The sequence below is a fragment of the Aplysia californica genome, unplaced genomic scaffold (genome assembly GCF_000002075.1).
Source record: "Aplysia californica isolate F4 #8 unplaced genomic scaffold, AplCal3.0 scaffold00193, whole genome shotgun sequence".
Classification (NCBI taxonomy): Eukaryota; Metazoa; Mollusca; class Gastropoda; order Aplysiida; family Aplysiidae; genus Aplysia; species Aplysia californica.
Genome location: NW_004797463.1, coordinates 396,276 through 411,878, shown reverse-complemented (window position 1 = coordinate 411,878; position 15,603 = coordinate 396,276). Strand labels below are relative to the sequence as shown.

The 15,603-nt window shown below is 40.4% G+C and overlaps 1 protein-coding gene across 1 annotated transcript in view; it reads right to left on the bottom strand.

The window, feature by feature from the left end:
* Positions 1–424: 424 nt before the first annotated feature.
* Positions 425–15,603, bottom strand: part of LOC101862873 (cocaine esterase-like) — a 26,659-nt gene continuing 11,480 nt past the window's right edge. Inside the window, exon 2 of the mRNA XM_035969900.1 lies at positions 425–1,941. Coding sequence (XP_035825793.1) covers positions 425–1,941 — 1,517 coding nt within the window. The remainder of the gene's footprint in view (positions 1,942–15,603) is intronic.

The window sequence follows — 15,603 nt, the reverse complement described above, 5'->3', positions numbered from 1 at the left end:
CATTGAGTAAAACTCACGATAGTAAGGTCACTGCTTGTGAGGTGAAATGTTCCTGAAAAACCTTAAACTTCACAAGAAGACACAGGTAGAGAAATAAAGATGTAAGAGCAACTGTTGACACGGAGTCCTGTCTGCCTAGCATTTCTTTTTATGTTTAATAGAAAATAAAATGGTTTGCAGCCTATTACGAATATCACTTAGTCAGCCAGCCTCGAAAGCCAATAACACCTTTTACTGAAGCTGCAATGGCACAGAGTCTGGCCAAGCAAAAGATAGATTGGATGAGTCAAGCCAGCCCTAATATGACTGAGGAGAACAGAAGAAAACTGATGCCAATTAGTTCGCTACACTGAAAAAACAACAACCAAAAAGCAAAAACTATAACTACAGAAGTATTTATTTCATATTGAGAATCTAAAATTTTCTACCCAACAATGGGGGTAATAGAGTTTGAGCTGGGTCCCTGAAGACTATCGAGAACTTTGCGATAAAAATCAGTAGCTACCCGTGGGGAATACAACCGTTTCGCCTCGGAAGCAGAATTGATGAGCAGGTAGTTCGGGGCTCCTGATCTGTATTGGTTCCACGTTGCTTGGGCATTAGGAATTGTTGACGTAGGGTTCCCTGTCTTGGCAAAGTTGGTCCACCTTCCCATTATTTCTAGAGATACCAGACGGTCGTTAAGAGTAGGTATCCCATTGCCTTTATCGGTGATCAATTTTATTTGTGCGTCAAACCAGAATATCATCTCTTGCCCGTGTAGAGCTGACATCCATTGTGGCGCTTTGCTGAAGCTTGGTCTGTAGTTGAACTGGTACAAGTAATGTTTCTTTTCTGGAGCTTTGCTAACAACTTTTTCCAATTCAGATACCATTGGAGCCCCAAAAACAAAATAATCGACACCGTCCAGTGTTCCTCTCTGTATGGCGTCAGTGGTTGTCTTACCTGTGAGAAATGTTGCTTCCATCGATTTAAGTACCTTTTCCCGGTCGATATCAGTAAACTGTGCCAGCTGACCTCTCCAAATCTGTTTTGCCACCTCTCTTGTGACTGGTTGTGGACCAGCTAAAGCCGGAATTATTCCTCCAAATTCATCACTATTAAACCCCCTCAGAGTATCTACGTGGCTGAATTGTCCTCTAGACAACAAGGCAGTTGGCTTGTCTGGCAGAAAACCAAAAGTTGTTTCTACTCTAGGAACATTGATGAGGGTTGCTTGTACGGCTCTGGTGATTCCAAGGGATGCCTTGAGCAACGTATTTGCATCTACTTTTTGCAAGCAGGACAAAAGTGCAGATGAATTATTTAAGTCATTGCAGTTAACGGCATTGCTTATCAATCGGGCAGCAATGCGATGGGTCATTCGATTTCCTGGATATTCGACTGCCCAAGGCGAAAGTGCGGAACCGCTTTCCATGATCGCCCTGTGGAACAGACCTTTGGCAAGCGGTGACAGAGTGAGGAGAGAGACGCTAGCCGACCCAGCACTTTGTCCAACAATAGTGACCAGATTTGGGTCACCTCCAAAAGACGCAATGTTATTTTTCACCCACTTCAGAGCGGCGACCTGATCCAACATCCCATAGTTTCCAGGCATAATGTCATCTTCTGTTGACAGGAATCCGAAAAGATCAAGCCTGTAGTTAATGGTCACAAATACAACTCCTTTAGATGCGACGTAGGAAGCATCATAGGATGAGCCTGACCCAGAATTGTACCCTCCTCCGTGGATAAACACCATGACGGGCAATGGAGCGCTGCTGGTTCTCTTAGTCGGCGTGTACACATTAAGGTAGAGACAGTCCTCGCTGTGAGGAGCGTTTGGATCTCTGAATGCATCATTTGCGGCCACTCGCTGCAGACACTCGTCCCCAAACACCAGGGCGTCTCTGACACCAGTCCATTTGTCAGGAGAAGCAGGTGCTTTAAAGCGGAGTGGTCCTGAAATTGAAAAATAAATCACATTAACGTCTACATCATAACTTACTTACTTACTCTCTCCCTATATCGTCAGGCACATAAGGCGGAGAACAGTTGACGCCACGCTAGTCTGTCCCTGGACAGGTCCTCCAATTTCAGCAAATCCGGGCCCTGAGTGCTTGCCTCATCCCTTATTTTGTCTCTATAACTTCTAGAGGCACAACCTCGTTTTCATTTTCCAGTTTGTTTCCAATACCATGTCTGATGGACAATCTTGTCTTCAGCTTTCTAAGAAAATGTCCTAGATATCTCCACCTTCTCATTTTTATGGTTGGGTTGATATTTTCAATTCCAGCTCTTTCTAACACTTCATTATTTGCAATAAATTCCTTTTTATTAATAAAATTCTTTATAAACATTTAATTTTGTTAGGAAGCTTTTCAATTTTCGTTGAATTGTTTTGTTTGTTTTCCATATCTCTGAACCATACGTCAATACATCCAAAATATTGCTATTATATATTTTTAATTTCTTCTTCAATGAAATGATTTTTGACTTCCATATAGTTTTTAATTTCACAAAAGCGATCCATGTATTTCTGCGTCTTTGGTGGACGACATCAGGACAGTCTGCAGTTTTGGATATAATACTGCCACGGTATTTGAATTTACTCCTTTCCGCAAGAGATTCTCCATAAAGATTGATGGGTGTGGTTTCTGATGATAGTCGTAGTACTTCTGTTTTAGATACATTTATTATAAAGCCAACTTTTCTTACAGCTTTTGTCAGTTCGTCTGTTTTTCATTGCGCTTCTTGTACTTTGATGTTTAACAGGCAGATGTCATCCGCAAAATCTAAATCTCCTAAATATTATGTGCTATTTGTCCATCCATTTCCTGTTTCACTGTATTTTCTGTACATTATTACAAAATCGACCACAATTCCAAAAAGTACAGGTTATAATAAACAACCTGGTCTAACACCAGTATTTACTTCAAAAGATGTAGATAGTTCGTAACTTATGCTTCTAAAAGTATCGGACTTCAAAGTTTTCCAAATATTTCAACTGGAGACAGAGCAGCTGATTTGTAAAGATACTTTACTTTACTTTTTACTTTTTCATCCTGTGTTGATGTTAAGCGTCTCTTTCAGTTGTGATATTATGATTTCCCACGGTTTCCTTGACATCTTCGATCCCCCTTTTGCGTGGCCTTCCTCTTCCTTTGTAGCCTAAGTGCTTAGTGTTGTAGGCTCTCGAGGCTGGCAGGCCAGATGAAATACGTAACAGGTTCCCAAACCATTTTAGAGAGAGGCATTGAGAGAGAGAGAGAGAGAGAGAGAGAGAGAGAGAGAGAGAGAGAGAGATGTGAGGGAGGGTGAGGAGGGGGAAGAACGAGAGTATAGGTTGGGGTTCGGTGGGGTGGGGAGATGAAGAAACCGAAGTGTCAAAAGAGAGAAAGTAATTTAAAGAGAGTCTCTCACCTGTCGGAGCTCTAGCATAGGGAATGCCAGCGAACATTGCCACCGGGACTGGAAGTCCAGAGTCAACCTTTCCCCTCAGTGTACCAGAAGTGATGTTCGCCAAAAGGAACGTGTCGTGTGTCCCCGCTTGTCTTGCCTGTAGAATTTCGTTGCTCAAAACCGTTGTGAATAGAGCCTGGAGCAACCATGCTGATGCCATTTTGCCAGATAGAATGCCAAGCGTGAAGACTGCAAACAAATGACTACCTTTATATAGCCCATACGACACTCACAAAACCGTATATAATTATGCCTATTGCATTCTATGAAGTGATTAGGCACCTCCCACTCATGACTTTCAATTTTTTTCAATAGCACGTCCGCAGATAAGAAGTATGAAGTGACCCAAGAATTCCTGGGCCGTAGGCCTACTTGTTATTCAACTTAAAACTGTCAGTTTAAGTGCTGTCGGATGATATACTGCAAACTCATTCTTTGCTTGAAGTTTCTGTTATTGTTTGTGTCAGTAGGGGCCCACTCTGTCAGTCGGAGCGAGGTTATCTGAAAGACATCAACTTTAGCGACACATGAGACTCGTCAAAAGCCCTACAAAGTGTGCTTGTCAATTTGAGTGTTTACAGTAATGTGTCCATTCGAGAAGTAAAGGCAATCAGTAGGTATTGTGGTGAGTCAAAGTTTCAGATATAGCAAGGAATATAAGGGTTACAGTGGCAAATAACATCGCATCTGTTATAGCTATATTATGGTGTGGTCAAAAATGTGTGGCGGAATACCATCCTCAAATATCTCTTTAACAGTGAATCAATGTTAGCTCTACTTTGCACAGAATTTGGTATCAATTTGTCCTAACTTAATCACATTTTTCCACAAAAGTTGAGGCTAGGCCTGCATTTAAAGAAACCTTTTCTTTATGACTTTATTTGAAATACCACACGTAGAAAACGGGAGTGTTCACGGAACTTTCATCTTCATTCTCGCTCACCGGGTTAATTTGCACAGCAGTTGGTATCAATTTGTCTCAACTTAACCATATTTTTCCTCAATCTTGAGGCTAGATTGAAAATAATTTATTACATGAGTTTTGATGGGAAACTCGTGATTACATGACAATATCACAAGTAGAAAAAAATCATGGGTTTTTTTTTATAGTAGACGGTTTTTCGGCGCTCGCAACTGCATAAGATCATATGAGCGCCAAGGGGTGGGTGTCAACAGAGAAGTCTTTACAGGGAATCAGACTTATTCTGCTCACCTCTCTAGCTTCAACAGCACAAGGTCTGCTTCGACTATCAAGGTACCCCGGAAATAGCAAGTCACAAGAGAGTGACAAATATACAAAAAAAGTAGAGGAAAATGACAATAGTAAGGATTAAGAAAGAAAAAGCAGCAGTTCCCTGTTCTAGATCAGGCAAAGTTATGAGCGTGACATGAATCAGCCTATTTACAATTCTTCTGTGCTTGAACGAGAAATGTCCCCCCTTTGGGAATGGCCTAAAGACACTTCAGTCAGTGGCACTGCCCCCCCCGGGGGGGGGGGGGGGGGTAATCATGGTCTACCACCATAACGAATGTGATAAATGTTTTATACCACACTGATATCAGCTGGCGAAATACATCGGGACCAACATAGTTCAAATGACCAGCCAACTGGACAAGAGGATCCATTCTAGAGTCTCACGTGGAAACAACATTTTCATGCCCTTCGGAGTCAGAATGAGAAGGGAAAATATTCTGGATCGTTTCCCTTTACTTTTACAAGTTGTGCAATCCGTAGATTATGTCTCCCTCCCGAAACAAAACAATAATAACGTAAATTTAAGAAGAAAAACCCCCAGAAAACGTACGATTCAAATGTTGAAAACAACTGCATTAATATGGCATGTTGTCGTTGGAATAGTGATTACTTTGACGCTGATTTCAAACTTCGCAACTAAAACAAACCAAAGACAAATGAGTTGTCTGTTAGCACTTTGCATTACATCGGTCAAATATTTTAAAAATGGTTTTTAGCAGCGAAAGTTGTCAGGTTATTTGGGAACTGATGTGCGGATTCCAAATGTGGAATATGTAGTTAACTTTTGTCTATCAGGTCAGGTTTTTGCAGAATTCACATAGATCTATTTGATTTCAAGTATCCTTGATTTTGTAAGGGGAGGTTAAAATAGCAGAATAACAGGGGACGTAACTTTAAATTATTTCCAGAAAAGTAATTAGTCAAGAGTACTATACTTGTATAGTGTCTAATATCATATTTTTCTACTACATATTGTTTTAAGGTTTAATCTTCTTTCATTTTCTATAGTTGATTCTATACGTAGTGATAGAAGCAATGTTAACTAAAATTCGAAAGACAATGCAAGTAAGCAAAACATTGGGGTGGGGGGGGGGGGGGGTATTGTTCGATTAAGTGACAACCAAAGTAATACTTAATTTGGTCAGGTTTCTGCAAAATTCACATAGATCTTTTCGATTTCAAGTATTCTTGATTTTGTAAGGGGGGGGGGGGGGGTAAAAAATGACAGAATCACAGGGTACGTAACTTTAAATTATTTCCAGAAAAGTAAAATTAACCGAGAATGCTATACTATAGTGTCTAATATCATATTTTTCTACTACATATTGTTTTAAAGTTTAATCTTCTTTCATTTTCTATAGTTGATTGTTTAGTATGTAGTGAAAGAATTAATGTTAACGAAAATTTGAAAGACAATGCAAGTAAGCTATACATTGTTTGTTTATTTTTTAATTGCTTGATTAAGTGACTACCACGCTTCAAACCGATGTACATACTTGATCATTAATTTATCCAAGCTGATGTTGATCTACTAGATCTAAGTGGTCCCCGCTAATTTGTTTTGAAGTAGATCTATCGTTTTGAGAACAAAGATTTGTGACCAGTGTCCACATTCGTCTACCCATTGTGTTTTTCTCGTGTGTGTTGCTACAATATTTGGACAGAAAAAGCAATTCCTAAATAGATCGAGGCCTGCGCAACATTGACAAATTTGGCAATCGATTACTTATCGGTTTCAACCAAACTAATCGATTAATCGAGTATTTAACGCGCGAAACAAAAACTTCAGAAAATCCTTGTTTTCCATTGGCTAGCTATACATGGGACCAATGTTTGACACTTGACCCTTAAGCCCCGGTTACACGCAACGATAAATTGTATCAGATTCGTCGTATGAGAGAACTGTCCGTTTTATCAAACTGTGTTGTCTGTTTACACGTTCCAATCTATCGTCCAGTTTTCTTTCGATCGAGGAGATTCCTCGTCATAAAGTATAAAACCTCCATGTCTCTTTGCAACGACAGAGATTTGCCTGTACTCTATGTGAAGGTTTCGAGCTCTGGACCTAAAGAATGAAAGGCGAACACTGTACCTCTAGATCACGAGAGCCCCCCCCCCCCCCCCCCCCCCACCCTTCCCTGTACATTTTGATATAGCAGAACAGTATCTTTAGAAAAGGGTGGCCATACTGTGACGTGTTATGTGTAGAAGTAGAAGCTTTGACTTGACTGCAGATGTGCAACGCACCGAGTGACCTTGATGCACAGCTTCACCATTGACGATCAACTAAATGATAAAATTGGTAAAATACACGTAATAGCGCACCAAATCAGGTTCCAAGAGCGCAACTTTGCTTATTTAGAGACACTGATTCCGAATATGAAATCTGTTTTTAACTACGATAATTATTTTTAAAATTTTGAGCCTTGAGTTTAGTCCTGCGATGCGGCAAATTTCAAAGTGAATCTACGTCACAGCGCGTCTACCTCAAGTCTGACCGTGATCGCACGGAAAATATCAATCAGCTCTTGATTTCTCGACCGAGTCTCCAAACCATCGTTCAATCGTTCAAATTATGTACAATTTTGTGGTTACACCTGACGATTTATCGTATGATCGCTAGATCTTCCAGTTTTTGTACAATGTATCATTACGTGTAACCTGGCCTTTAAGTCTCTGCTTGATACAGGGGACACAGGTCGATCCATTTCAAGCCAACGACATGAGTTATCATGGACTAGTCCTGGCGTTAACGGATCAGCCAAAGCGACAAATTGGAAGGAGGAGACAACCAAAGCCTAATTCAGCTTACTGGACTGCTTTGCTAGAGGATGTCAAAGATTCTACATAAAAAGATGGTTCACTCAGCCGAAAGAGTCTCCGTGGAAGTCCGCGCATTGGTTCAGATGTCGCTGCAACCTTTGTTTTGAAGCTCTCTTTCGTTTCTCCAGAAGAAGAAGAATAGCAATAGCATCCCCTTGTGCATCAGCTGTTCCGATTCGCTCAGTGCGGGGTTTTAGGTTTATTTTATTTTAATGTCCTCTTGCCTCTCGTTCTAAAGTCAAATTAAACGACGAAAACAGCTACCCCTTCCTCCTGAAGAGGATTTTTCTCAGCGAAACCATTTAAAAAGGCGTTATTCCGAAATTTTAATTATAATTTATACACAAACTTGTTAGTTTCACTTTGATTTTTTTTTCAACACAAGTAGGGCAACTCTGTTCGTAAAGCGGGCGCTTTTTCGAAGATGGCGCCACCGAATTTTGAAGAACCTTTTTTAATTATTTCAAAGAGAGGAGAGAACCATCTTGTTATACAGAATCTTTGAAGACAGGTTAGGGTTAGGATTAGGGTTAGGGTTAAGAATACCACTTATACTAACCGATGAAGGCAAGTCTATATGATAATCGAACAAATCGATTAGTATGATCGATTAAGAACAGACCTATTTCCTAAACGTCAGTTGTGCAAATTAAGTTAAAAGAGGACAGTTTAGCTGGACCTGACAAGTCACATATTGATGACCAATTAGAACAAATGCTTTATTTTATTCGATAAAAAGATCTTACGTTAATGAACTGAACGTAGTAGGACCACACTCTGTCGTAATCCCGGTTCATTATAGTGCCCATCATTTGACTCAATGTTGTGAGGGCAACGTAGAAAGATTTACACGTCTCATCCTCATTTCATCTTATCACGTAGAATCTAGGTTCTGATATCCTCTCACACCCAGCTAGGCTGCAAAATGGATTCATCCGATGAAGAGGCATTTTTGACAATCGTGTAGTTAAAAAAAAGATTTTTAAAAGAAGAAGAAAGCGGAGCATGTGAATCCGCGAAAGAATCTGTCTGCGTCGGGTATTCATATACAGTGGCGTCCAAAAGATACTGTCTTGAAAATGTAATCACCCAATCATCGTGTTAAAACCTCGTACTACCCACCCACCCATGCAGCCTACCAAATTAAAGCTTAAATAAAAGCTGCATCATCTGATACATTTATAATTATTATTCGTCCATGTTAAGAGATGCCCGAGATATGCTCATTCAAAATTGACCTTAAAAAATTGTGCGAAATCAGAGAAACGTAAAATTGTCTTTCTCGTGTATGAGGAGTATCAATATTGATAGAAATGAACATACATTGTATATCCAATGAAGGGTGAATTTGTCTCTGCAACAAACATTATTTTATTGCAATAGTTTCAACCAAAACGGAAAACAGAGCAATCACAAAAGCCTCACAAAACTTGGACTTAACATTAAATTTGCTCATTGTTATTTTGATTAGGAGCCTCTCGTTTTGTGTAGTGCACGACCCCTTTAGACATCGACTCTATTAAATTTTGAACTTAATTATTTGTCATTTCATCGTAAATGTCAGTGAAAGTTGCAAACAAAGGGTCTGACTTGGGAGTTAGGTCGCTTTTTTTCAGCTGCTGTTTCATGGTACTTCATTCTTCACATACCTGTCGAATTCGTATCTGGGTTATTTACTGGTGACATCTATGACGTTGATTTGATTTGGTTTTCCAAGAAGTGTCTAGTGGCAATGGCACTGTGAGAAAATGCTTTGCTCTGCATGGAAATGTCTACTCGAATGACACCCTGCCAAAAATAAAGGTAAGGCCTGGCTTTCGACCACTTGCTCAATATAGTCCACCAAACCAAGCTATCAGGTGATTCTCGCTAGAACTGCTCATACCACCTCAGTTCAGCTACTGCTTTGGTGCGGACAAACCCTTGACCTTGACCATCAATGATTTATTTATTGTCCGCCCTTAGGCTGGCCGAAATACAGACTTCAACATAATATATTAAGTTAAGGACCACTTGCAAATTTGGATACAATTCCCACGAGGATTTCTGTGCTGCACGTTGTGGTTTTGTCCCCTTAATTGCAGTACGCATTGGTAACGCAAAAACACTTTCAGAGCAAAAAGTTTTGAAACATTTCTTGCTTTCTTTTTTGTCTGTCAAGGTGGTCCATAACTTATGTTGAAGTCTGTAGATCTATAAGGATTTATTTTACCAGTAGCGCAGTGCTATAACAACCCCGTGTATGGTATAAAAAGCATTTCTTCATAAATCTAAATAGAATACTATACATGGCCGTCACTCGAAAAATGGAATTGTTCCCAGCGCTTCCCGCTTTTCACACACACTTTCGATGCCTATACGTTCTTACCTCACAGCTCATCAATGATACTTTATCATGTCAAAACTTGCCGCAAAAAGAAATATTTTAATAGTGAACACTTTTTTGCACTAATGATTCCTAGAACATACGTTCAAAAGCATAATATCTTGCTTTGAAAAGAAATGACAGACTTGCTTTTAAAAGCCCTATTTTTTCAGGTGTAAACCTTTCAGAATTTCTAGATACCACTTCTACTGGGATTTTTAAATTAGTATTTATTCAGAAATTTTCTAGTAAACAGTTACCAGGGGTTTACCAAAATATATTGATGCACGTCATTACGCAAAAACTGGAGGGTTTGCATTTGATAGTCCAGGAATTATTTGACAATGAGTTGTGCCATGAGTTGTTTTTTTTTAACGCACTATAGTGTATGCCTTCCTGCAGAAAAGAAGATTTACCCAAATACTGCAAACCTCTAACATGTGCGTGTAAGTGTGTGTGTATGTATGTGTGTGTGTGTATGTGTGTGTGTTTTGTAGTGTAGTATGTGTACCCATAGATCAGGAGGAGGCGTCCAATAGAGTAAAATAGTCAAACATGTGGAAACCACTGGATCTATATGGCGCCAGAGAACAATTGTTGGAGAATATTTGAGTTATGTACACCGACAGCAGAAGTTTAATAATAACAATGAAAGCAACACAAAACTATTCAAAGTAACATTGGGAGTACAGCAGGAACGCCTTATATCTCCCCTCCTTTTCATAAAAATGTATATGAACAAAAAAGGATGAAAAACGCAGACCGAACTCCCCCAAAAAAGACTAAACAAGCAACTGTTTTCAGACAATCAACAAAGCCTCCAAAGCCACACCCCCGAATTTAACAAAAGTTGTTAAAATTTTGACATGAAAATAAGCACATCAAAAGCAAAGGTAATGAAAATTGGCCAAGAACAAAGTTCCCGGAATATTCCTATCGATATCACACACACAATTCAGGTAAAGGAGTTTAAGTATCATATCAGCTTTTCACTGAAAACGGATCCCGATGTAATTAAATAGAAATAGGAACTTTAAAAAGCTAACAGTGTCACCCATCAGTTCGCATCCCTCGTACCTAAGCCTGATGCCTCTATGAATACGAAGATAAGGCTTATCACTTTAACATTAATATAAACTTTTTCCCACCTGTGCCAGGCCAGGACATTGAGTAAAACTCACGATAGTAAGGTCACTGCTTGTGGGGTGAAATGTTCCTGAAAAACCTTAAACGTCACAAGAAGACACAGGTAGAGAAATAAAGATGTAAGAGCAACTGTTGACACGGAGTCCTGTCTGCCTAGTATTTTTTTATGTTTAATAGAAAATAAAATGGTTTGCAGCCTATTACGAATATCACTTAGTCAGCCAGCCTCGAAAGCCAATAACACCTTTTACTGAAGCTGCAATGGCACAGAGTCTGGCCAAGCAAAAGATAGATTGGATGAGTCAAGCCAGCCCTAATATGACTGAGGAGAACAGAAGAAAACTGATGCCAATTAGTTCGCTACACTGAAAAAACAACAACCAAAAAGCAAAAACTATAACTACAGAAGTATTTATTTCATATTGAGAATCTAAAATTTTCTACCCAACAATGGGGGTAATAGAGTTTGAGCTGGGTCCCTGAAGACTATCGAGAACTTTGCGATAAAAATCAGTAGCTACCCGTGGGGAATACAACCGTTTCGCCTCGGAAGCAGAATTGATGAGCAGGTAGTTCGGGGCTCCTGATCTGTATTGGTTCCACGTTGCTTGGGCATTAGGAATTGTTGACGTAGGGTTCCCTGTCTTGGCAAAGTTGGTCCACCTTCCCATTATTTCTAGAGATACCAGACGGTCGTTAAGAGTAGGTATCCCATTGCCTTTATCGGTGATCAATTTTATTTGTGCGTCAAACCAGAATATCATCTCTTGCCCGTGTAGAGCTGACATCCATTGTGGCGCTTTGCTGAAGCTTGGTCTGTAGTTGAACTGGTACAAGTAATGTTTCTTTTCTGGAGCTTTGCTAACAACTTTTTCCAATTCAGATACCATTGGAGCCCCAAAAACAAAATAATCGACACCGTCCAGTGTTCCTCTCTGTATGGCGTCAGTGGTTGTCTTACCTGTGAGAAATGTTGCCTCCATCGATTTAAGTACCTTTTCCCGGTCGATATCAGTAAACTGTGCCAGCTGACCTCTCCAAATCTGTTTTGCCACCTCTCTTGTGACTGGTTGTGGACCAGCTAAAGCCGGAATTATTCCTCCAAATTCATCACTATTAAACCCCCTCAGAGTATCTACGTGGCTGAATTGTCCTCTAGACAACAAGGCAGTTGGCTTGTCTGGCAGAAAACCAAACGTTGTTTCTACTCTAGGAACATTGATGAGGGTTGCTTGTACGGCTCCAGTGATTCCAAGGGATGCCTTGAGCAACGTATTTGCATCTACTTTTTGCAAGCAGGACAAAAGTGCAGATGAATTATTTACGTCATTGCAGTTAACGGCATTGCTTATCAATCGGGCAGCAATGCGATGAGTCATTCGATTTCCTGGATATTCGACTGCCCAAGGCGAAAGTGCGGAACCGCTTTCCATGATCGCCCTGTGGAACAGACCTTTGGCAAGCGGTGACAGAGTGAGGAGAGAGACGCTAGCTGACCCAGCACTTTGTCCAACAATAGTGACCAGATTTGGGTCACCTCCAAAAGACGCAATGTTATTTTTCACCCACTTCAGAGCGGCGACCTGATCCAACATCCCATAGTTTCCAGGCATAATGTCATCTTCTGTTGACAGGAATCCGAAAAGATCAAGCCTGTAGTTAATGGTCACAAATACAACTCCTTTAGCTGCAACGTAGGTAGCATCATAGGATGAGCCTGACCCAGAATTGTACCCTCCTCCATGGATAAACACCATGACGGGCAATGGAGCGCTGCTGGTTCTCTTAGTCGGCGTGTACACATTAAGGTACAGACAGTCCTCGCTGTTAGGAGCGTTTGGATCTCTGAATACATCATTTGCGGCCACTCGCTGCAGACACTCGTCCCCAAACACCAGGGCGTCTCTGACACCAGTCCATTTGTCCGGAGAAGCAGGTGCTTTAAAGCGGAGTGGTCCTGAAATTGAAAAATAAATCACAGTAACGTCTACATCATAACTTACTTACTTACTCTCTCCCTATATCGTCAGGCATATAAGGCGGAGAACAGTTGACGCCACGCTAGTCTGTACCTGGACAGGTCCTCCAATTTCAGCAAATCCGGTCCCTGAGTGCTTGCCTCATCCCTTATTTTGTCTCTATAACTTCTAGAGGCACAACCTCGTTTTCATTTTCCCATTTGTTTCCAATACCATGTCTGATGGACAATCTTGTCTTCAGCTTTCTAAGAAAATGTCCTAGATATCTCCACCTTCTCATTTTTATGGTTGGGTTGATATTTTCAATTCCAGCTCTTTCTAACACTTCATTATTTGCAATAAATTCCTTTTTATTAATAAAATTCTTTATAAACATTTAATTTTGTTAGGAAGCTTTTTAATTTTCGTTGAATTGTTTTGTTTGTTTTCCATATCTCTGAACCATACGTCAATACATCCAAAATATTGCTATTATATATTTTTAATTTCTTCTTCAATGAAATGATTTTTGACTTCCATATAGTTTTTAATTTCACAAAAGCAATCCATGTATTTCTACGTCTTTGGTGGATGACATCAGGACAGTCTGCAGTTTTGGATATAATACTGCCACGGTATTTGAATTTACTCCTTTCCGCAAGGGATTCTCCATAAAGATTGATGGGTGTGGTTTCTGATGATAGTCGTAGTACTTCTGTTTTAGATACATTTATTATAAAGCCAACTTTTCTTACAGCTTTTGTCAGTTCGTCTGTTTTTCATTGCGCTTCTTGTACTTTGATGTTTAACAGGCAGATGTCATCCGCATAATCTAAATCTCCTAAATATTATGTGCTATTTGTCAATCCATTTCCTGTTTCACTGTATTTTCTGTACCTCATTACAAAATCGACCACAATTCCAAAAAGTACAGGTTTTAATAAACAACCTTGTCTAACACCAGTATTTACTTCAAAAGATGTAGATAGTTCGTAACTTATGCTTCTAAAAGTATCGGACTTCAAAGTTTTCCAAATATTTCAACTGGAGACAGAGTAGCTGATTTGTAAAGATACTTTACTTTACTTTTTACTTTTTCATCCTGTGTTGATGTTAAGCGTCTCTTTCAGTTGTGATATTATGATTTCCCAGGGTTTCCTTGACATCTTCGATCCCCCTTTTGCGTGGCCTTCCTCTTCCTTTGTAGCCTGAGTGCTTGGTGTTGTAGGCTCTCGAGGCTGGCAGGCCAGATGAAATACGTAACAAGTTGCCAAACCATTTTAGAGAGAGGCATTGAGAGAGAGAGAGACAGAGAGAGAGAGAAAGAGAGAGAGAGAGAGAGAGAGAGAGAGAGAGAGAGAGAGAGAGAGAGAGAGAGAGAGATGTGAGGGAGGGTGAAGGGGGGAAGAACGAGAGTATAGGTTGGGGTTGGGTGGGGCGAGGAGATGAAGAAACCGAAGTGTCAAAAGAGAGAAAGTAATTTAGAGAGAGTCTCTCACCTGTCGGAGCTTTAGCATAGGGAATGCCAGCGAACATTGCCACCGGGACTGGAAGTCCAGAGTCAACTCTTCCCCTCAGCGTACCAGAGGTGGTGTTGGCCAAAAGGAACTTGTCGTTTGTCCCCGCTTGTCTTGCCTGTAGAATTTCATTGCTCAAAACCGTTGTGAATAGAGCCTGGAGCAACCATGCTGATGCCATTTTGCCAGATAGAATGCCAAGCGTGAAGACTGCAAACAAATGACTACCTTTATATAGCCCATACGACACTCACAAAACCGTATATAATTAAGCCTATTGCATTCCATGAAGTGATTAGGCACCTCCCACTTATGACTTTCAATTATTTTCAATAGCACGTCCGCAGATAAGAAGTATGAAGTGACCCAGGAATTTCTGGGCCGTAGGCCTACATGTTATTCTACTTAAAACTGTCAGTTTAAGTGCTGTCGGATGATATACTGCAAACTCATTCTTTGCTTGAAGTTTTTGTTATTGTTTGTGCCAGTAGGGGCCCACTCTGTCAGTCGGAGCGAGGTTATCTGAAAGACACCAACTTTAGCGACACATGAGACTCGTCAAAAGCCCTACAAAGTGTGCTTGTCAATTTGAGTGTTTACAGTGATGTGTCCATTCGAGAAGTAAAGGCAATCAGTAGGTATTGTGGTGAGTCAAAGTTTCAGATATAGCAAGGAATATAAGGGTTACAGTGGCAAGTAACATCGCATCTGTTATAGCTATATTATGGTGTGGTCAAAAATGTGTGGCGGAATACCATCCTCAAATATCTCTTTAACAGTGAATCAATGTTAGCTCTACTTTGCACAGGATTTGATATCAATTTGTCCTAACTTAATCACATTTTTCCACAAAAGTTGAGGCTAGGCCGGCATTTAAAGAAACCTTTTCTTTATGACTTTATTTGAAATACCACACGTAGAAAACGGGAGTGTTCACGGCACTTTCATCTTCATACTGAAAATGTCACAGCACCCCCCGTGCCACTGACTGTAGTGTCTTTAGGCCATTCCCAAAGGGGGGGGGGGGGGGGGGACACCTTCTCCGTTCAAGCATAAGTAGAAATTGTAAATGGGCTGACTCATGTCACGCTCATAACT